At 40.5% G+C, this 21807-nt stretch overlaps 1 protein-coding gene across 2 annotated transcripts in view; it reads left to right on the forward strand.

Moving 5' to 3' along the window:
* Positions 1 to 4993: 4993 nt before the first annotated feature.
* ZNF318 (zinc finger protein 318) overlaps positions 4994 to 21807 on the forward strand; it is a 22460-nt gene continuing 5646 nt past the window's right edge. For both annotated transcript variants that reach the window (XR_004841670.1, XM_009636435.2), the window contains exons 1-7: positions 4994 to 5169; positions 9918 to 10551; positions 11883 to 13307; positions 16294 to 16393; positions 17175 to 17461; positions 20376 to 20579; positions 21060 to 21159. Coding sequence is in view for 1 of the 2 variants with exons in the window: in XM_009636435.2 (XP_009634730.2) it covers positions 4994 to 5169; positions 9918 to 10551; positions 11883 to 13307; positions 16294 to 16393; positions 17175 to 17461; positions 20376 to 20579; positions 21060 to 21159 (2926 nt within the window). In the remaining variant the exon portion in view is untranslated. The remainder of the gene's footprint in view (positions 5170 to 9917; positions 10552 to 11882; positions 13308 to 16293; positions 16394 to 17174; positions 17462 to 20375; positions 20580 to 21059; positions 21160 to 21807) is intronic.

The raw sequence follows: 21807 nt of genomic DNA on the forward strand, positions 1-21807 counted from the left end.
CAGCGGTGCCCCGGCCCCCGGCTCTGCCCTGGGGTCAGCCCGTGTCGCCGCCGGCCGAAGGGCCGAAGCGGGGGCAGCGGAGCCAGGGCCCCAAACTTGGCGCGGTGGGGTCCTTGCCAGAATTGCACCAGCCCCGGGTTCTCCCGGTGCGGAGAGGGAAGGGCGATTTTCCCCCTGTTCCTCAGAGAGCCAAATGGAAAAAACACAATAAAATAATTGGTTTCTATTTTAAGTAATGTTTTTCCTTTAATTTCCGTTACATTTTTATTTCTCTGTTATCGGCTAGAGCCATTTTAGATAAGGCTCAAAGACGATGCTATCTTTTGCTAAGGCAAAGGATGTAACTAGTCGCTTTCTTCCATTTAGCACTGGTTTGTGTTATTGTATAAACATTGCTTAATTTATGGTAAGGTAACTTTCTCGATAGGATGTTGAATGAGTACTTTGTCTGAGTTGTTCCTGCTGTCAGGGGCGTGCAAAGAAGACTCTGTTACAGATTTATATCTTGGAGAGGTATTCTTTGATAGGCAGGGCTTTGTAGTTGGAGCTGTGCACAAGGTGTTCCAGTCTTCTCGCTCAGTCTTGGCAAAATCTAATTTGGGCATGTGAAACTCTGGTTTGGCATCTGAAGTGAAACCATCTTGGATGCAGATGCCTTTGTACTAAACCGAAGTGTATAGCCGTACCTTTTTTTGAGCGAGTGGCATTTGCTTGCTTGGGTTTTCTCGTTAGTCCTTGGTGCAGTGATTGTCTTGTCTGATAACTGTTACCTGTGGTATGTAGTAGGTTCGCTGTGCATTTGTATTGCGCTGAAAGAAGAGATTGTCACACTGGGATATTTTAGGCTATGGTTCCATGGTCGCTCAATCCAGCACGTGGACAATTAAAAAGAACGGTACGCTCACTTTTTCCTCTTGCTCTGCACTATATTCTGCCCCCTCCCTTGTGCTCACAGTTGTATTTGTTAAGGTGCAGGGTGAGCTGATTTGAGGAAACGATGTGGCTGAAAGTCAATCCGACAAAAATATAGTGTCTGCTGTGATTCATTGCATGATGGGACCCCAAGAGAGAATGGGGATTGATGGTGGTACAGGTTCTTACTGGATTTCTTTGGAGCTGCAGCCATAGAAGAGATCACAGGTGATTGTAGTGGAAGTAAAATTCAGCTATTGGTGCTATTTGTTATTTAAAGGTGAGCTGCCCTGAAGATGTGGGAAGATAATGTTGTATTTGACAGTTAAGCCAAGCCAGGCTGAGAAGCTTGCCTCTGGCCATTTGTTTTTAGGCTGTATTTCACCGTTATCTCAGTCTTTTAAGTTGTCTGTGAGGTAGCCCTGCAAATTGCATTGCTAGTAAGACCCAGGTTGAAAATAAGTAAATTTTAAAAGGCGATAATTTTTAATCTGAGTCATGTCAGTTTGTGTTGTGGCTCGACGGGCAGTTGCATGGTCACAACTGAGGGGATGACAAACTGGGATACAGGAGCAGAACTCTTAAACTGACTTCACCATCACGCAGTGTGCCGTTTCACTGTATCCATGATAGGTTGTGAACCTGTGCTGCCTCTAACAAAAACTTACAGTGCCGAATGTGTTGGTGGTTCAGACTTGGAGAAATCTGAACTCGGAGTTTTTGACTGGAAGCCTCCCACTCCCCTTTTAGGGGAAAAAAAAAGCCAGCAAACCCCCTCACTTTACACAAACATTATTCTTGACAAATGCTGTTCTTCCAGTGTTATTTTACACCCTTCTGGCTCAAGTTACAGTAGACGTCTCAGCAAATTGTTGCAGATCCTTGAAGTTTTTCTCGCCTATTCTAATTTCAGAGAAGCAGGATTGAAAAATTATTAATCCTAGAAATTAGGCTTTAGCAAGTTAGCTAGTGCTGAACTGCTGAGCCAAACAGATTTTTTGTTTATTTACAAGAATATTACTGCATTGAAGGAAAATCTGTCTCTAGGAAGCAGCTCTCACAATAAGACGGATCTTGAGACAATTAAATATAGCTCTTTAACCTGTATTGTGTCGTCTCCTGCATATGCTAAAGCCCAGTGTAAGTAATTCTTAAGAGTGTATATTGTGCACATTTTTTACATGGAAATTTTTGTCCACCAAAAGGTGTTTGACCAACACTATTGCTTCTTCAAAAGTGATATTATAAAGCAGAAAATACATATACAGGTTGAATTTACTTTTTAGAAGTACTGTTTACAAAATTAGCATTAATTAGAGAAAGATAAAAGCTGGGATTATGCTGATATTTTCCAAACAGTGGAACTAAGTGTGATCAAAACAAAACAGACGGCAGATATGTTTGGTCCGAATGATTGGGTAACGTTGTAATAAGTTTTTCAGATTTATATGACTTAAGATCCCCTCTCCCGAAGTTTGAGGGTACAAAGTGTGGAAATGTGGAGAGTTACACAGATGTGTTAGTAAGTGGCATTTTGGAGCTGTCGCTGAAAGGAGATGAATTCAGACAGAAGACTGAGGAAGAGGAATTTAAGTTGCAACAAGGAAGGAGGACTTGGAAGAGGGGAGTATGTGCGTAAGGGTGGAAGATGTAGGATGTGGAATGAAGACACTGATGGGGTAAGGGCATGGGGTTGAAATGCAGGAAAGTTTTGAGTACAAGCTCTAAGTTATTGTCCCTACCCTTCATATGAATTGATGTATGGAAGGAGCAGCCTTAGAGATTTCTTATTCCTTTTTCTTGATTTTGGGAGTTGTTTTGGTTTGGTTTGTTTTTTTGAGATGGAGTGCATGCATTCCCAGGTTATCAGCATCATTGCTCATTTTCTCATGCATAACTGGGCTACCGACTGCCAGTGGACCTGTATATTGGACCTTGTAAGTACGGATGGTGTTAGTTTTGCAGTAGCTGGAGAAAACTTTGTGGGAATTGGAAGAGCATGGAGTGACAGCAAAGGTTTGGGGCGAGTATTGAAAAACGTAATGGAGGAGGGGAAAGTCAGGGCTGTACAGTGAGAGATTTTGGCAGACTTTATTTGTTCGTGCAAGGCTGACACATGCTGCTTTTATTTGTCCCTGCTGACCTGCGTGCTTGTTCTTTTTATAGTTTCTCTCGGCTTCTTTGCTTTCTTGTAAGAAAATTGGCTGAAATTAGAGGACTGGAGTATGTTGGGTCAACAGAGAAAGAAGAAATAAAAAGCTGGTATGCAACCTGTGAAAATATATGGCAGTGGTAACTGCGGTTTAGGCGCCAGAACAGGAAGGGAGGAAAACACAGTGCAGTGCATAAGTAGGAATGGCTAGTGGTGGTGTTCAGTGCTCCAAATGAAAAAGCTGTTAGAACTGGAATTCCTCAAACTGAAAAAGAATTGTCAAATTCAAATATGTACCACCGTAACTGCTGTCTCTGCGCAACCTCTATGGCAGTCATAGGCAACCCTAACATCCCAAACCTTCTAAATGTAAACTATTTCTTTCCTTTGCCCAAAAGTTTGTTCTGAGATGTAATCATCACTTCTCTGTCTCCAGTTCCTGGAGGTGGTTGTCATGTGTGTGCCCAACTTGCCAACAGTCTCAATGGCAAGAAGTTGCCCTTCAAGGTAATAATTCCTTGAGGCAGCCCTCAAAATTTAGTGTTCTACTGGGTACACGTGAGCCTTCAGAGTGTGTGTGTATGAGAAACGTGCACCTTGTGTGTGTTGTATCTCAGCCAGGCTGTTGCAGGATTGTATTGTGCTATGCAACACAGCTGGTCTTAGAAAGTATTTAAATTGTGTTCTGATAAATGCTGAGATTCAGATTAATGGAGCAAACCAGAAATTACTAATATGTTACCTTAGGATAAGGTTATGTGCACAATGGATTCTAGTGCAGATTTGTAGTGCAAGTAAATTTTGTTCAGGCAAATTTGTGAGGGAGTTCTTTTGCTTTCTCTTTGGAGATTATGTACTGTTCTTCTTTTGGTCTCTTGGAGGATTGAGCTGAATCTGCTGTGTCTTCTCAGGGTGGATGCAGACAACATAGTGCACCTGCTGCTCGCTACTGCAGTTTTCAGCGGTGAAAGCAATATGCAGTGCATGACTGGTTTGGCAGAACTGAAGCTGGTTCATTGCTTCCTGTTAAGCAGAATCTAAACCATTTTGGTTTAAAAAAGCAAATCAATCCTGTCTTCATGCAGTCTCATCTGTTTCTTATGGAACTCTACTACACTTTGATCATTTCTGTGTTCTAGTGCCATATTCTAGAATGATGTGAGGCTTAACTAGTTAAGCATAACTTACCAATAGTGACACTTTCTGTGTTGAGTATATGTCCAAAGGAAGGTCTGTGCAGAGGCAGTTAGATCAGGCCTTTTCTGCCGTTTTGGTTTTTTTTTTTTTTCTTTGAAGGGAACTTGACTGAGCTCTGGCTTAGCTCTACCAATAATAAGTAATGATAATGGTAATTCTGTTATAGAAGGTGTTTCTGTAGTCACTGGCGTTTTTAGTATTATGTTGCACTTATCTGCTGAAAGCAGCTTGAGGTGAGGAAAACTGTTGAAAATATATCACTGCTAGGAAAATCTTTGTTTACACTCGTTTATACTTTGGTTCATGTTGTTACTAAAGTTGGAAAGGGCCAGAAATCCAGACACTTTTATTAAGAAATTCCTGGCACTGTTTTTTGTGCAATATTTGTTTAGCTGCTTCTCCTCTATAAAGAAAGGAGAACAGCAGGAAATCTGGGACTTCTTGAACTTCTCTCTGTTTTTCCATCTTCCAAAATGGTGCTTTATGAAATGTATTTTTGAGTTGAAAATTTCCCTTCTAGATAATGTAAATAGAGTGTGTTATTGGCAGCTGGGATGAGAAATGAAATGCAGTCAATACCCTCCCCTTTCTTTAGTAACTAAAGAGAGTTGAAATATTTGGAACAATTGTTCTAGTTTGATATTTTAATAGATCCATCCACCCCAATTCTCATACGTTAAGCAGAGCAGAGTCACTTGCCTTTCTGTAGCTGAGATTAAAATTCCCTGATTGATGGGCTTGCACTCTTTCTTCAATTTACAGAGACGTTCACCGAGTCTCCGCTCTGAGTCTTCACTGGAACAGAGTTTGCGGATTACTGTTGGTAATGACCGGTATTGCATTGGCACACCAGAGCGAAGGAGGCTGCCTGATAGACTGGGCTCACCAGTTGATAACCTGAGTGACAGGTATGGTCCTCCACAGATGGGGATTAAAGTGTGTGAAACAGTAAGAATGTGGGAATGGCTGTACTGGGTGAGACCAAACATCTAATTAGCCCAGTGAATGCCTAAGGGAACGAGGGTAAGAGGGCAAGCATGTAGTGATGCTTCCCTGGAATACTCCCCCAGCCTCCAGCAAGTTGTGATGCAGGGGATTCCTGAACAAAAGTTGCCGCCTGTGTACACAGTAACTCTAAACAGATATTTCTTCTCTGATTTTTGTCAACTGCTTCTAAAACCCATATATACTAAAAGTGTCCAGAGTATATAGCTTCAACTTATTCATTTATTGGGAGGAACAATCTACTTTCCTAGTGTAGCTTGAATAAAACTTACTATTTTGACTTTAAAAACCCTGCAGAAGAGAAGTGAATTTAGTCAGTCAGTCTCATACATGACAAAATAAGTGTTAGAATTCTTAGGGTCCCTTCATTGGAATCGGAGAGAAACACAGTTAATGAAGAGATGTCTTTTATGTTAAAAATACTGCTGTGAACAGTGAAGTTATAAATATTAGTAATATTTATACTAATTACTAAATATTGGAAATCTTTGCCGTCAGTAGGAGAGCAGGTGTAATCTGGCAAAAGAAGTAAAATCAGAAGACTCTGTGCAAATAAAATCGTTCTCTCTTAAAAGGAGGCATAGTTTGTTCCCCAGAGCATACAATTGCAGTTTCAGGTCAGGTATAAGCATTCAGCACCAAAAAAGCACTATAACTTCCATTTTTGATGCAAATATCCCCAACTGTTAAAAAAAAAAAAAAAAATAAAAGAAAAAAGAGAGAGAGAAAAAGAGGGAAGTGAGCAGAATAAGTGAAGTTCCTGTCTTTCTCAAGTGTAAGGTTAAGTTTCAGCAGGTGTGGAAAAACAAATGAGAGTTTAGTTTTCAGTACTGTCACTTTTATGCCTTTACCTCAATTCTGAGATCAGTGTTCGATTTGTAAATCCCCTGTGCAGTCTGCAGTCTGCTGAATGAAATGAGTGCATATGCCCAGGGAGAGCACAGTGGTTAGAAGGAGCAGGAAATGGTATGTAGGAGAACAGGCACTTCTTTGGCAAATTAAGAACATGTGGGGTGGGGGTGTGTGTTTGTCCCATTGCTTCCTTTTCTCCAGTGAGGTTTTATATTTAACCTGTTTTGTGGTTATGATGCATGGTTAGAAGTAACATCAGGTACAGTGGAGTTTATTGTAATGTAAGAGTGAAAATGACAGAGAACTTTCACTTTATCTCTGTTACAGGACCCATAGATATAAAAAATGGTCAGAATAGACTCCTGAGAAGGTATAAAAGTGACAGATGAATCAGAATGAGAATAAGAGAAAGTGAGACCATGTAGACCTCAGTTTTTAAGTGAATTCCTATGTATTTGTAGTGTAGGTATGCAAGAATTCCATGTGGTTACATTTATTCCCCACCCCCGAATCTGTTTGTGCTGGCAGTGCTTGTCTGAGTGGTGCCCACTGTCCAGAAGCTTAAAGTCTGACAACCTAGTCGTCCCTTAGCTTTTCCTAAATCTCCTAGGTACTGCTTCTGTCTTCCGAATTTCTTCACTGTTTAGCCATTTTGGTTTTTTTTTTAAAGACACTTTGTATTTGGTTAAAGACATTGTTTATAATATATTTTTTCATCATGTATTTTTTTCCCCTGTGAGAGGCTGCCCTGGTGCTGGGACACTGACTTTATGTGTATCACCAGGCTTTAAAGTAGCCCTTACTGTGAATCATCATTGGGTTTAATACTGGGCATATCATGTTCTTATTTGGCATGAGGTGCGTCCTCATTCTCATTAAAAAAAAAAAAAAAAAAGAAAAAAAGAGCGTTTTCTGAAGATGTCTCTTCAAATTTGAAGTAATTGGAGCAAATAATTCTGAATTTAGTTATTCTCAGCTATTTTTGCTAACTACTCAGAGATTTCAAGCAATCACTTTTACAAATTATTCTCTGTAATTTGCAGGGCCTTGGGGTGGTAGAGAGGTTCATTAGCCTATAAAGGAAAAAAAATAAAACACCAAAGGATGGAGATCAGGGATGCTTGTGGATTCTCCTGCAGCAGTGGATTTTCAGGATGTCCCAGGAGAATTTCTCAGGGTATGTGTCCACATGCAGGTCCATCCTAAAACATCTGTAAGAACTTGCCCTGAATATCTAGGGCAGCCGTCCCCCTGCGCATGTCTAAGTAAGCATACTGAATGCTGCTGGCCTGTGACTTCAAAGTCACCTAAGTACTTTCAGTATTCTACTTCAATAGATTAGTATTTTTTTTTGTCTTCCAGAATCTCAGTCTATCAAAGTGAAGGATATATTTTATCCCCCTCCCTGTCTCCCATCTCTCCCTCTGTCAATATTTTTAAGATACTCTGCTACTATCTGAGCTGGCATAAGCTATACAGAACATCCCACCAATTCTTTCATCTGAGGTTAATCCAAAAGATTAGACCATATCACTGCAGAGACTTGGTCTGTGTTAAGCTGTGTTCTAAAATAGCATTTTTTTGGCATAATATCAAGAGTGACAGTTGGCTTGAGTACGACCAGCTCATCTCATTTCCTATTCAAAGACTGTGTGTTAGGTGGAGTCCTGTTAGTTGCTGACAGCAGAATACCATTATTTATTTCTGTTTCTTCGTATGTGAATAAATATGCCAAAAAGTAAACTTACCTTGCACTAGCGGTAGGTCTCTGAGGCATCATGTCTATGTAGTCTGTGGTCTGTTCTCCCTCTCTGAAACTGCAAATTCCAGCAATTCATGAATTTGATGTTGGTGAAGAAACTGGGATGGTCACAGTGGTACCACCTTGTATCCTCTCTCAGGGATGCAATAGTCTGTAGTGGACATTGCTGGCTAAAAGTACCCAAACCAGTTAAGAAGGACATATCTATGTTGGACTGTATTTACAGAAAATATGTTTCAAAGAATCACAGTTTCTGTAAGGCAAGTAATCCTTTTCCTCGTGCTTATATTTAATCTTTGGGTTTGAAATTTGCATCTTAGCTGTTCAAATACACTTATTTGGAACATCTTTCTAGTTGTAAATACAGTAGGTTTGCTATTCCTTTCTTTCCAAAGCATGATTAAATATTTCTTCTGCTTTGTCACTGCAGTCAGAGCATTTGAATTGTAGGTGACACCTGGCAAGGATGCATGCAAATTATTTGCACAAAAATCAGCTGAAGGTGTATGGTGAAATGCATCTGTTACTCCACCGGGTGTGTTCATGCAGCTTGCATAGTTTTAGCAGGCTCTTAGAAAAGGTGATACTGGGGATAGACATACCTTTATGTAGGCTGTGAACAGTAACATTTATGTATGAAGTTTAATTCTAGCTATTTTTTAGATATTTTCATGCTTTTGGAGAGGATGGATATGTGTAGTTTGCTGGAAACTGGAAAGATGCCATCTAATACTGTGGGTACTGGTGTATGCCATATTTGCCTTATAAGATGTGTTGGACTGATAAAGCATCTAAAAACACGTGAAATGCTTTGCAGTGATGCAGGTTAGAGTTAAAGTGAAGTTTTGTGTTTGTTTTGTTCTTAAATATGCATGTGTAAACTGAAAATACTCAAGAAAAAGACCATGTCTGTTTATGTTATTCTTTAGTCTGGTGACTTTAAAAACTGGGGCTGTAATTTATCTGCAAATTTTTTTGAAGACATCATCTGGAGTGACTTGATTTGTCCCTTCTCAGATCTATGGAGGGACTTTTCTGAGTAGGAGGAGGTGATTTCTGAGGAGCCAGGCAATTATATGTAGTTTATCTCAAGCTGATGTCTTGATCACTCAGGAAAGACATTTCTCTAGGCTTTCTGTCCCATTAATTTCACTTGGAGGATCTTGCTAGATTTTTGAAATACCCGTGAGTAAAACCAGCAGCTGGTAATTTTAAAGTGGCTTGGTTTGTTTCTGCCTGATCTAAAGAACAGTCCCAGAAAAGTTTTTAGGGATGGGGAAAAAAGCCTTAGTTTAAACAGTACTTCTAATTGGAGGTGTGTGTAGGAATTGGTCCGAAAGAAGATACTCCCAAGAATGTAGCTGGTTATTCCAGTGTTGTGCTAGTTGCATGTCCACTGTGTGTAATAATGCAGGGGCTGGCACAAAGGAATAATACTATTACATTTACTATCCCTGGTTCATAGATATCTTACCAAAAAATGTGCTTTTTGGGGATAGCAGTTTATGGGATTAGTGACAGTCCTGTCTACAGATCTGTTGCAACAGAAAATGTTGCTAGAATTTGTGATCCTCGTCCACAGCTGATGATAAAAAGAGGATCTGGTTGCATTTGCCAGTGTGAAACTGAATTATACCTTGAATAATTCATATGAAATGTGACCTTGGTGTCTTGCTGGGAGAGATGAGGAAAGGGACTGTGGTCTGAAATATGATAGGTTTTTTTAAAATGTGTAGTCTTTCTCCTTCACAGAAATAAATCCATCCTATCAATTTTTTAAGGCTCTTCTTCTGCAGTATGAGTTAAATTGTTCATGTCGCTGTGTTTTCAGGTGACTTCCTAGGAGGGATGTATATTACCATTAAAAATAAGTCTCCCTGTCTCCCCTGCCCTTTAAGTACATAAAATGTTGCTTCTGTTTAGTGATAAAGATATTATTCTGAAACTGATTTGGAAAATTCTTACTCTTGAGTAGGAGTAAGACTTAGTTTACTCTGACTCAAGTACCTATGTTTATTCTATGCTTTTCTTATACAGGGATGATATGGCTGATGGTCCAATATTCACTAGAGGCCTCTCATGTCCTCGAGGCCTTGAGAGATACCCATCACATGAAGATCAACCTTCAAGTCCCTTCATCATGAGACATGATGAAGACTACCGCAACCGAGATGTTTTCCTTCATCGTTCAGATTATAGTCCGCATTACGGTCGTCGAGAAGAGCTGCCTCGTGGATCTGACAGAGATGGTGACAAACTCAGGAAATCCTCCTACCCATCGAGACCAGAAGAGAGAGGACGAGAAATAAAGCGTCCACGGTATGAAAAGGATGAGAAGATGCATGGTATGAGTGGAGAGCATCAAGGTTTCTCATCAGGAACACGAAACTATCGCAGACGAAGCCGCAGCCGCAGTAGAAGCCCAAGCCCATCATACCTGAATGAAGAATTCAGAGAGCTTGACCGTGCAAGGAGGAAAAGAGAAGAAGAAGAGCGTAGTAGAAACTTGAATCATGATGTTTCAGGCAGTGGTTATGTGATCCCTGGCTTAACTAACACACTACAGACTTCTGAGCCTCGGTATACATATAGGCCTGAGGAAATCCCATCCATGCCCAAAAAGTCTATTTTGAAGAAACGAGTGGAGATGGAAGTGGAGTCTCCTATTCAGGTTTGATCTCTGTCTGTCTGTCTATATGTTTCTACTTTCCAAAACAGTCACTTTGTGATACAGAATGTTAGTTTGTTTTCCAAAACACAAAAGCCAAATCTTTATGTTTTCCTGTCTTTGAGAGGACAGGTATCTTTTTGTAGGCCTATACAAATTAGGATTGCATCAGAAACTTTAAACAGTGAAGGCATTTAATCAAGAATCATATATGTATAAAATCTGAGGCAGAATAAAATGTCCCTGTTGAAATTCAGCCCAGGATGCTGAGATCTGGGCCAGCTTTTATAGAAAAGCTGAGTCTTTTTGTACCACAGGCAGTCAGGACATTGATCAAAGCTCTCTGTAACAGTGCCTCTTTCTTGTTTCTTTATAGAGTTAGAGAACTGCCTAATGCATCCTCAGTACCTCTGGCTGAAAACATCTTTGAGTTTCCTTATTTTTTTCTCTTTGGATTGTAGGCTGGGATCACAGAATCATAGAATGTTTTGGGTTGGAAGGGACCCCTAGAGGTCATCTAGTCCAACTGCCCTGCAGTGAGCAGGGACACCGCTTACTAGATAAGGTTGCTCACAGCCCCGTCCAACCTGGTCTTGAATGTTTCCAGGGATGGGGCCTCCACTACCTCTCTGGGCAACTTGTTCCAGTGTTTCACTACCCTCACTGTAAAGAATTTCTTCCTTATATCTAGTCTAAATCTACCCTGTTTTAGATCAGCCCTACTTAATTTGTACCCAAGCAATGGAAAGATAAACAGTTGCAACCACTGAGACAACTTGACTTTTCTCATGTTTTAGCGCATAACTTTTGATCTGCCTGTTGTACTGATCAGTGTTGGTTTGACGCCAACATGTTTATCTCAGGAGGGGCTCCAATACAAAGGATCCCATTCTATATCTATTCTTGGAAATCCTATTTAACATGGTATTAATTATGCATATCTGAAGAAGTGACGGGGAATAACCTCGGTGCCGTTGTTTTTACCTGTCTTAAGGTGTTGAAATCCTATTTGTGATTAAACTCAAAGCGTAGCCAAAAGGGGGTTTCAATTTAAAAGTTTCAGTTCTTACACTTGCAAAAAATTAATGAAATACAAGTGTGATTTTGTATATTGTCTGAGATAAGTGTTCATTGCTGGATGTGACATTCCAGAATCATTAAGCAACTTGTTTTGTAATCTTCCGTGTTATCTTTCAACTGTATATTTTTATTTCTAACTCTTTTTCTTCAGCTATGAACTCAAGGAGAAATTAACATGTTCCTTTGTTTGTTCTGTGAGGTGCATAGTCTCCTCAGAAGATGCTGTAGTAAATAGTAACTTCTCTCTCTTTCAGCCTGAGGGCTTTTCAAGCAGCCCGGCTCCCAACAAGGACCTTCCTCTTCTTTCTAGTCATTCATCTTTGCCCCAGAGCAACGACACAGCTCCTTTTGCCTCTGAAGTGGAGAACTTTCTCAAACGGTTTAACAAAGACTCTGTTGTGGAGTCTGCAAACAAGGAGTTGCATGATGGTTTATATGAGTGGAGCCCGCTTTCTGGGGCTCCCAAAGATGCTTTCACATTTGAAGAGAAGTTTGGAAGCTTCTTAAGTCACAAGGAAAAGGTAGAACCCAAGTCAGAGCCTGCAGATCGCCATACTGACTTCCTGCTGCCTCACGAGAGGGCCAGTCAGGATGGCAGTGGTTTCTCCCGAATTCTGGGCATGATGGCTGATTCTGTCAGTGCTCAGGAGAAGAGGAGGCGTAGTTTTCCTGACATTGAGGATGAAGAGAAATTTCTTTATGGTGATGAGGATGAAGACACCAAAACTGAATCTCTCCCTGTTCAAAAGCCCCCAGTGAGCTGTGGCAATGAGATGATAAGCCAGAAAGTGAGCCCACCACCTTCTCCTGCCCCAGCTGTCAAGCTGGATCCTTTAGAAGAGCCTAATGCTGAGTATGCAAAGATCCATGACTTACTCAAAACCATTGGACTTGACATTGGTGTTGCTGAAATTGGAAAACTGGCTGTTCGTACCCAGGAACGCCTTCATGGCAAGAAGTTGGCATCTCGTTCTCCTGATCGTCGCTCTTCAGATCCTCGCAGACTGGACCCTTGGGACTTGCGTCGCAGCCGGAGTGACACTCGTTCTCCTGACTCAGGCCAGCAGCACTCAGCATCACCTCCAGTCTCTTTCCAGCAGCCTAAAGATGCATCCTCTCTTCAGAAATCAGAATATACTAAGAACAAGCCAGTGGGACAGGATATACCTCCATGTGCACCAGAACAGCCTCTTCCGTCTGTGTCTCTCATTCCCTCAGTTCCACCAGCTCCTGCTAGTTTGCCACCCACACCTACTTCTGTTTCCCAATACCAAATTCCCAACTATTCCCAGTTCACTGCCACTCAAATGCCCCAAAACTATCCACCTCCCACAATGGCTCCTCCAGGATACGATGCATATGGGCACTATATGGCGTATGCAGCTCCTGGCTGGACCATGTACCCCCCTGCCCAGCAACCTAATCCTACACTGCCAGAAGCTCATGGTCTTCTTACTATGGCCATGTCAGCAAACCCCACACGTCCCAACCTCCGGGTGATTGAGACAGTCTCTATGGGAAAGGATGTCCCTGATTTAAAAAGAGATGGGTCTGTGCTTGTGCATGTCCCTACCACTCCTGCTCATTCCAAAGTGCCCCTTCGTCTGTCTTCACACCCTCTCAAAAATACCACTGAAAAGATGTCGGATGAAAAAAATCGGGCAGCTCAGAAGCAGAAGGTATGTTATCTATACTGATACATCAGAATATGTTGGACTGCTTGATTGCTGGGGTAGAAGCTTTTCCTCTTCAGGTGTGCCTTTTTTTTTTCCTGAATGGCTCCAGTTTAAAAGCAGTTGGACTATTTGTCTTCATTACTCTGTGTTCATTTTAAAAAATGTGTTTAAAATCCCCCAAAGCTGTACACCCATAGGTTATGGCTGAACAGATGAAATGAAGCACGAAGTTGAAGTTCTTAGGGCCAGCCAAAATCTTACAGAAAAAACACGTGGTGGCCACAGCTTGGTTTTATTCTGCTGAGCTTTAGGTATTGAAATACCTGAAGATACCTAGATATATAAATACCTAAAGGGATGGTATAAACAAGATGGAGCTGGACTTTTTTCAGTGGTGTCCAGTGGCGGGACAGGAGGCAATGGGTACAAACTGAAACACAGGAGACTCCATCTGAACATGGTACATGGTACAATAATACCATGGTTATACCTATATTAGACATTCTTAAATGCATACTAAAGGATGCCATCATTCAGAGTTGTATACAATTTTCCTTCTACATTTGTATTAGTTATTTCTTATAAGAATCACAAAATCAGAAGAATTTAAGGAAAAGTGTTCTTTACTTGGTGTATCTGACACCAGTTTAGGTTATGGGTGTTAATGTTTTCCTCTTCTAGTTACCTTGATAATTAGAGGGTAGTGGGGAAGAACATATTTTAAAATAGGAAACTCTGGTTATATAACTGTCAAAGGACTGGAAGATTCTTGAAAGTTGTTTGCGTTTTCAAACTGGTGGCCACTCAGTCTTTGTTGTTAAAATAAAGGCATAGAACTATAGAATGATTTGGGTTGGAAGGGACCTTTAAAGATAGTTCCAACCCCCCCTGCCGTGGGCAGGGACACCTTTCACTAGATCAGGTTGCTCAAAGCTCCATCCAAACTTGCCTTGAACACTGCCAGGGATGAGGCATCCACAGTTTCTCTAGGCAACCTGTTCCAGTGTCTCACCACCCTTGTTGTAAAAAACTTATTCCTTATGTCCAATTTAAATCTACCCTTTTTTAGTTTAAAGCCATTGCCCCTTGTCCTGTCACTGTAGGCTTTGGTAAAAAGTCTCTCTCCATTTTTCTTGTAAGCCCCCTTTATATATTGCAAGGCTGTAATAAGGTCTCTCCAGAACCTTCTCTCCTCCAGGCTGAGCAACCCCGACTCTGCCTTTCTTCATAGGAGAGGTGTCCCAGCCCTCTGAACATTTTTATGGCCCCAACAGGTCCAGGTCTTTCTTGTGCTGTGGGCCCCAGAGCTGGATGCAGTACTCCAGGTGGGATCTCATGAGCAGAGGTGGAGAATCATCTCCCTCGACCTGCTGGCCATGGTTTTTGTGCAGCCCAGGATACAGTTTGCTTTTGGAGCTGCAAGTGCACATTGCCGGCTCATATCTAATTTTTCATTTACATATGCATATCTGCATTAGAGACATTCTTTCAGTGTAGCTGTGCTAACGATACATTGTGTTGGTGGATCTGCTTGTAGAAGAGCAGCACATGGCAGGGACTGGAAGCTTTTTGCCTACTCAGTTATATCACACTCCTCAGAACAAATCAGGCATGGAAAGATGGACCACTGAATCCAAGAGAGACTCAAAAGAAGTCACTTTAAATTTTTGGTCTGAGAAAACCTCTCTGCTTTTTGTTTGAAGTGGCGTAAAGAGGAGTACTTACACAAAGTGCTACATCAGCAGATAAGTGAGCTTTCACTGCTTGCAGGAATAATAATTTCTTCAGCTCACATGGTTGAAATTTGTTGTTAATGAAACCTGGCACTTCTGGAAGAGCTCTGTTGGCTGAAGGTGTGTGGTTTTCTCCTGCCGTGACATAACCCTGGTAGCTGACCTATGCGTCTTGGCAGAACTCCTAGGGCTTTGTCTGCACTACAGACGTCTTTGGTTTGGTCTTAGTCCACCATTCTTTTGCTGGGATGGCTTGGAGTATAAAAACTTGCATGTTCCAGTTGATGCCCCTATGCTGGCAGAAAACCCAGAATAAGAGAATGGTATTTTGGTGATTAAAACAAAAACGCAAAAAACTTGTGGCATTTAAGACGTGGCCTAACTGTGTTGGCTGAACTCCTTCCAGGGCTTACTCCAGGCAGGATCTAGGGATCCTGCCAACATTTACATTGCCATAGTAGTACTGATTCTCTAGGGAAGACAAGGCCTCGAGTCAGTTGTTGTTTGTTCAAGGGAGGAGTCATTAGTAAGCTTTAAGAGTGTTGTGAAGGTAAAAAAATTGGGATTTGTTCCTTGAAAAGTGAAGCTGGTAAGGAAATTCAAAGGACTTTCTCGTTTCTTTTTATCATATTGCCTGATTTCCTTCTGTGAGAATCAGTGAAACCGAGTGAAAAGCAGATTTGTGAGCTCCTCATGGCAGAGTTTACCTTACTGAGCAAGAAACAAATTTCATCCAGGTGTTTAATTTCAGACAGTTACGCCTGCAAAATATATTTGCTTATACAGCAACGATCAGATTGAAGCAGAAGCTTAAATAGTAGCTAAAATTGGTCAGAGTCAAAGCAGGAGGCTAGGTGAAGGGCTGTGAAGTCTTTTGTCACTAATGGAACATGCTAGCTCTAGAGATACTGCATGAGTTTTGAAGAGCCATTTAGGATTGATCTTGCTCACCTCTGTAGAAGACAGTCAGCTGAGCCTAAGTGCCTTTGGAAATGGTGCAACAAAGTTTTGGGGAGTACACTGCCCAAAAGAAAAAAAATCACTTTCATATAGGGTTGGAGCATGAGCACATGATATAGTTACCTGCAGATGCAGAGGAAGAGGTACATTTGTTGTGTTAAAATACTCAAGAATGTTTTGAGAATAGTGAGCAGTATTCTGTGAATGGCAAACTGAAGTCTTGCTGACATTCTTGCAAGACTGATTAACTTGTATGTGGAAGAGAAGAAAATCCAGTCCCCTTCCAATCTGTCTAGGTGATAGAAGAGAGAGAAAAACTGAAGAATGAAAGAGAAGCACGGCAGAAGAAGCTTTACTATCTCAAGACTGAATTGGACAGGCTTCGTAAACAGCAAGGTACAGTGCACTCTTCCCCCTTCACCCCCCCGCTTTTTTTTCTCCACTGGGATGCGTCACAAGTCCTGGTACCTGCTAGGAGAAGTGAAGACCAAAATAATAGTAGTCTGTAGTTTAAAACTAGTATTTTCATACTCCAGGCAATGCAGAACTCTTGAGAAAAGAAATGACCTAATTACTATATTCAAATTAATGGTGTCAAAAGTTGGCTGTTACACTGAGGCACACAGTCATTCTTGCATGTTCTTCAGCAGCTTGATAAGTTAAATGAATTGCACTTTGTGCATTTTAGTGCTTTTTTAGAAGTGAAGAATAGTAACTGAAGACATGCTATTGTGCCTTTCAATTTTTCATTAATCTTAGTTGGAGAAGGAAAAGTCCTCTCTAAGAGCTAACTTTTTTTATTTTTAAAACTTCTGTTTGGTCCAAGTAAATGCTAATTTCCCTCACCTTTGGAAAATTATAGTTTCAGGTTAGAATGTACAATTAATTTTTGCTTGTTTGGTCACACAGGGAAACAGTGATTATTAGACTGATTCTCTCTCTTGAGGATCATGGTTCCTCTGTTAGGGGTGTGTATTAAGGCAATCCTTATAGAGGTGGATCGTGCAGATTTAATGATGCTGTACCTGAGAGTCAGTTCCATTTTTACAACTTCCTAGTCAAGATTTAGCTGTAATATTTTATATTAGTATTTCACTTGTTGCTGGAATAGCTGTACAGATCCTAAGAGCATTTTCCTATTGCATTTCCGACCCTTCTACTTCCTTAATTGGCTCAGGAGAGATGTTGAGGAAGAAACGTCGTGAAAAGGATGGACACAAAGACCCCTTGTTGGTTGAGGTGAACAGACTACAGGAGAATATTATGAAGGAGATTTCAGAGCTGCATAAAGAATCTGATGCAGCTGACAAGAAGCAGTCTGAGCTTGACAAAGTAGCACAAATCCTGGGGATTAACATATTTGAAAAACCCCGGAAACCATCTGTGGAAACCAAAGATTCCTCGGAAAAGAACAGCAAGTCAGAAAATGCAAAAGGTCTGGAGAAAACATCTTCCTCCAGCAAGGTAAGGTCTTCTGGCTTGTGTGCTAATGATTTTGCCTCTAAGAGGAAAGGGCACTGGGGAGACAGCTGCTCCCAAACATTTACTAGAGGATCATTTGATGTCATTTGTTATCACATCTCATATGCTGGTTTTGATGGTGCATGCAGGTGAGAGTCAATGTATCAGTGTTTTTAATTTCTCCCAGGGTTTGTGCAGTGCAGTACCACTTACTGGTTTTGATCTTGGTTTTGTTGAGGTGTTGGCTGGATTGAACAGTGTCATGTGTGTTTGTAGCTGTTCGGTCTCAATGCCATGCCAGGAGGACAGACTTTTTTTCTCTACAACATTTCTGGCATGGCCTGTCAAGGAGGAATGTTTGTAGCAGCAAAACTCTCTGTAAGTTTGGAGTGTGTCGGTCTTCTCAGTGGGTGATGATATTAACAAATCACAAGACTTACATATGATTGTCACCTTAACATGATTATTATGTACATGCTATGTGTTCTCTCTTAAGAAATGTCAGTATGTATCAGTATGGTCTCTCTGACATGATCTATACTACTGAGTGCTGGATATACCAAAACAGGCTTATCGCATTCAGAAGATAGTTTTTACTGTGGAAGTAGTGTTATGATAGTAACATCTGAAAGGTTATGCATGTATTCAGGAGATTAATTATCCTGCTTTTTGGATGTTTATTCAAATATGTAACAGAAATAGCTGATGGGAGATGGTAGATGCTTTTTGTGTAGATGTTACTGTGTATTTTTTGCAGAGAGGAGTATGTTAGCAGGGTAAGAGGTATTTCATACAAGGTCACTCAAATCTGTGTATCCTGAAAACTTTTCCTTATGCTTCATCCTGGTCTCGTTCAGCGAACTCATTCGATGTCTTTCATTTTAAGGCTTGCTTTTGTGTTTCGTTTTTGTTGTTTCTCAAAACACCACTGAAGTTTAGTATCCACTTACAAGTCATTTGCTTCCGTCACCACATGGTAAAACTAAAGTAGGCAACAATGTCTGTCAAATCCTACATTGCATTAAGTTATATTGCTTTCTTTTTTTGAGATATGGCATGTGTGAATATGTTTTTCACTATAACTTTCATTGTTTGTATTGTCCAAACCCATAATGATGTGATCCCCTTTTCATAGTTCTTTATTTTAACATGGAAAATTCTGAGTTCTGTCCAGGAGCATTGAATATTTTCAGATATCTGTAGACACATTGGACACTGCCTTTAGTCTCTAAGATTCACCTTGTAATTCTGACTGTTAACTTTTTTTACTGAAAAGAAAGATGGTGCAGCCCTTTGACACTGAGATTGGTTGACTCTGCCAACCTACGGGCAAAGCCATGCCTTTCTGCTTATTTGCAAGCTATCCTGTGGTCCCTTGCTGCTGAACCTGTGTCTGTGTTGTAGTTACATAGTCGGTGCAGAGGTGAAGCTAGCCTTGTGGTACTAAACAGATAGATTGTCCCTTCTGGACACTAAATAGCAGCAAATTATAAAGGCATCTTTGAGCTGGGGTTAAGCACAAACTGGGGTTAAGAACTGGCTGTCACCTATCTAGGTGAGAAACATTGTCTTTTTAAAAAAGTTCTGATTCAGATAGTATTTTATAGGATATGTTGGGTGGGTGTATGTCTGTAAATAACATAAACAATGACACTTCTCAGACATCATGAACATCCTTCCATGCACTTCCTGCAGATCGTGAGTTGATCTCAATGTTTAAGAGAATGTCAGCTTTGCTGTGTTCTCGCAGGGAGAATATTGGCAAATACTCACTGGGTCACTTCCTACTCTGCTACCAAGAACTAGATTGTATTGGGATATGAATGGGGGTGTGTGTGTGCATAGTGGCCTAGGTGTCTTTTCATTGTTTGATTTACAATGTATGTTGTGTGGGGTGGTATTAATAGGAGACAATCTATCCCTGTTTATCAAAAGGAATTTCAAATAAGGCAGACGTTATTTAACAATTTTGAATCTGCTTAAGTAAATTTGTTCAACACCGATAGTGAATAACTTGGAAATCATACAGCTAACTCAGGTCTGCTGAGTTAACGTACTATTCTTTCCAGATTGCCATGCAGATTAGAAATGATAACATAATGGGTTTTCAGCCATTGAAAATGTAACTCAAAACTCAAAATACATCTAGTACTATCATAATCTAAATTAGCAGGGCTCATTCATGATCTATTTCAAGGATTATTTGTTTTGCTACTCTGCAGTGTTAGTTTAGTATTAGTTTTGGCTAGAGTCCTGAAATGTCTGTGTATCTCTGTATAGCATCTTTCTGTACAAATCAATGTAAGTGCAAATATCACATGCTTAAATCACAAGGTGCTTCACCTTTTCTACTTAGGTAATTAACAAAACACCATCTTTCTGCTATTGCTAAGCAACGAGTCTCTTCTGGAGGATCTGGGAACCCTCAAATAATCTGATAAAGCTGATTGAGTTAAATACTTTTAGTCAACTAATTCTTACTTCCTTTTCATTCTGCCTTCATCCAAGCTACTTTTACAGTAACTTCTGAATGCTTCTAGGGGAACCATTTTAGGTCTACTGGGCATTATTTGGCTAGTATGGTAAATTAGAACTATTCACATCTTTATGTGAAACCCATAAAGTGGGAAGGGTGCATGCCATAGGGAATATGTTCATTTGGTTCCTTGAATGCCTACAACCATCCAGCCATTACATCTGGGAGTCTTATTGGAAGCTCTTCACTGTGGCCACGCAGCGTCTTAGTCGGCAATACCAGCTCTCTGAAACAGTGGAATTAGCCTGGGCGCTGAAAAGCAGGTGATATATTTATTTTTTTTTGGTGTGTGTGGCTTCTTCTGGAGGCAGGTTCTGAGTTCTAGCACATTATGTCTGTCCTGCCTTGTCTTAGAGAAGTGTTTCCTTTTGTTCAATTTAGGAGTCAAAAACTACTAATGAAAAATCCAGAGGTAGAAGCCCGAAGCCAGCAGAATCCTCTTCACAGTCCACCAAACATCCTTTCCAGTTGGCCAATATTTATGAATATTATGATGCAGGGAACCACTGGTGCAAAGACTGCAATACCATCTGCGGGACCATGTTTGACTTTTTCACACACATGCATAATAAGAAACACAGACAGGTATGTTGCAGGCTTCCTTCACTATGTGCATTTCATATTGCTATAAATATTAACACTAAAACATACATCACAGACCTACATTTTACAAGAGAACTTGAAGTAATAATGAACCCAAGAAGCCGCTTATCAAATTATTTTTCCCTAATGTTGGACTTGAACAGTTTTTACAGTTACTGGTGTGTTCCGACTAGTGTAAATGGGGCCTGTGTTCAATTCCTTTGGGAACTAGTGTTTGATTTGTGTTTCATATGTTTACCCGTCCTTTGCTATCATTTACATTTTGCCCTTTTCACAGGTAATTTTCTCATTATAAATTGAAAAATGGGAGGGGAAAGAAAGGAAACTGTAGTTCCTGTAAATATTTGCACGTTGATTTTAATGTTCGGTGTTCTGAAAGGATATTAAAAAGGAAAAAGACAAGTGTACTTGCCTTGCTAGTGTAATATATGAGCCTGTATACCTCTGTCACTGTGCAAATAGACCCTGGATCCTTACAACAGACCTTGGGCTTCGAAGACCCAGAGTGAGACCAAACAAGACTCCATAAAACGCATCGATAAGATAACTGTTCCTGCAAAAGGTACATTCATTTTTTTTAATTTGGGTATCATCTCCCTTTGCCCTCCAACAGGTTCTAGCTGCTCAGAGAAAGGAATTTCAAAACTTTGCCTTGTTATAGGAGCCCATATAGATACTGTATTATTAGTTAAAAGGTAGATGATTTAATTTCCTGGTTGTTCTTGTGGAAAAGGTCATGAAGCAACAGTGTAGGAAAACATAGCATGGTTCCGTCTCTTCTTTTTAGAGTTTAGTTTTTTATTTTGAATACCAGGCAACTTTTTCTTTCTCCAGTGTAGTTCTGAAGTGATTTTTGCTAACATATTAGAATTCAGACCATGACCACAAGAGCTTGCTGTGTCTGGGCAGATCTTGTACAGTACTCCACAGAGTCTTGTAATAGACTCTTCCGTTCAATATATTTTTAGTGGAGGTGTCCCTGAAAAATCAACGATGAGTACTTGGTAGAGTGTGGATAGAGAGAATCTGAAAAAAACGTATGGAAGGGGCTGTGATTTGAAAATTAATATAAGGTTACAAATCTGAATGTCTAAATAGGCCTGCCAGTGATCAATCTCAGTTTATTAATGTTACACACTTCAAGTAGTGTCCGCTAGAGGAGGATCTGCAGTGTGTTAGATATCTGCAGCTAGTTCTGTAGGCACATGGC

This window comes from Egretta garzetta, unplaced genomic scaffold (assembly GCF_000687185.1).
Source record: "Egretta garzetta isolate BGI_Z169 unplaced genomic scaffold, ASM68718v1 scaffold54, whole genome shotgun sequence".
Classification (NCBI taxonomy): Eukaryota; Metazoa; Chordata; class Aves; order Pelecaniformes; family Ardeidae; genus Egretta; species Egretta garzetta.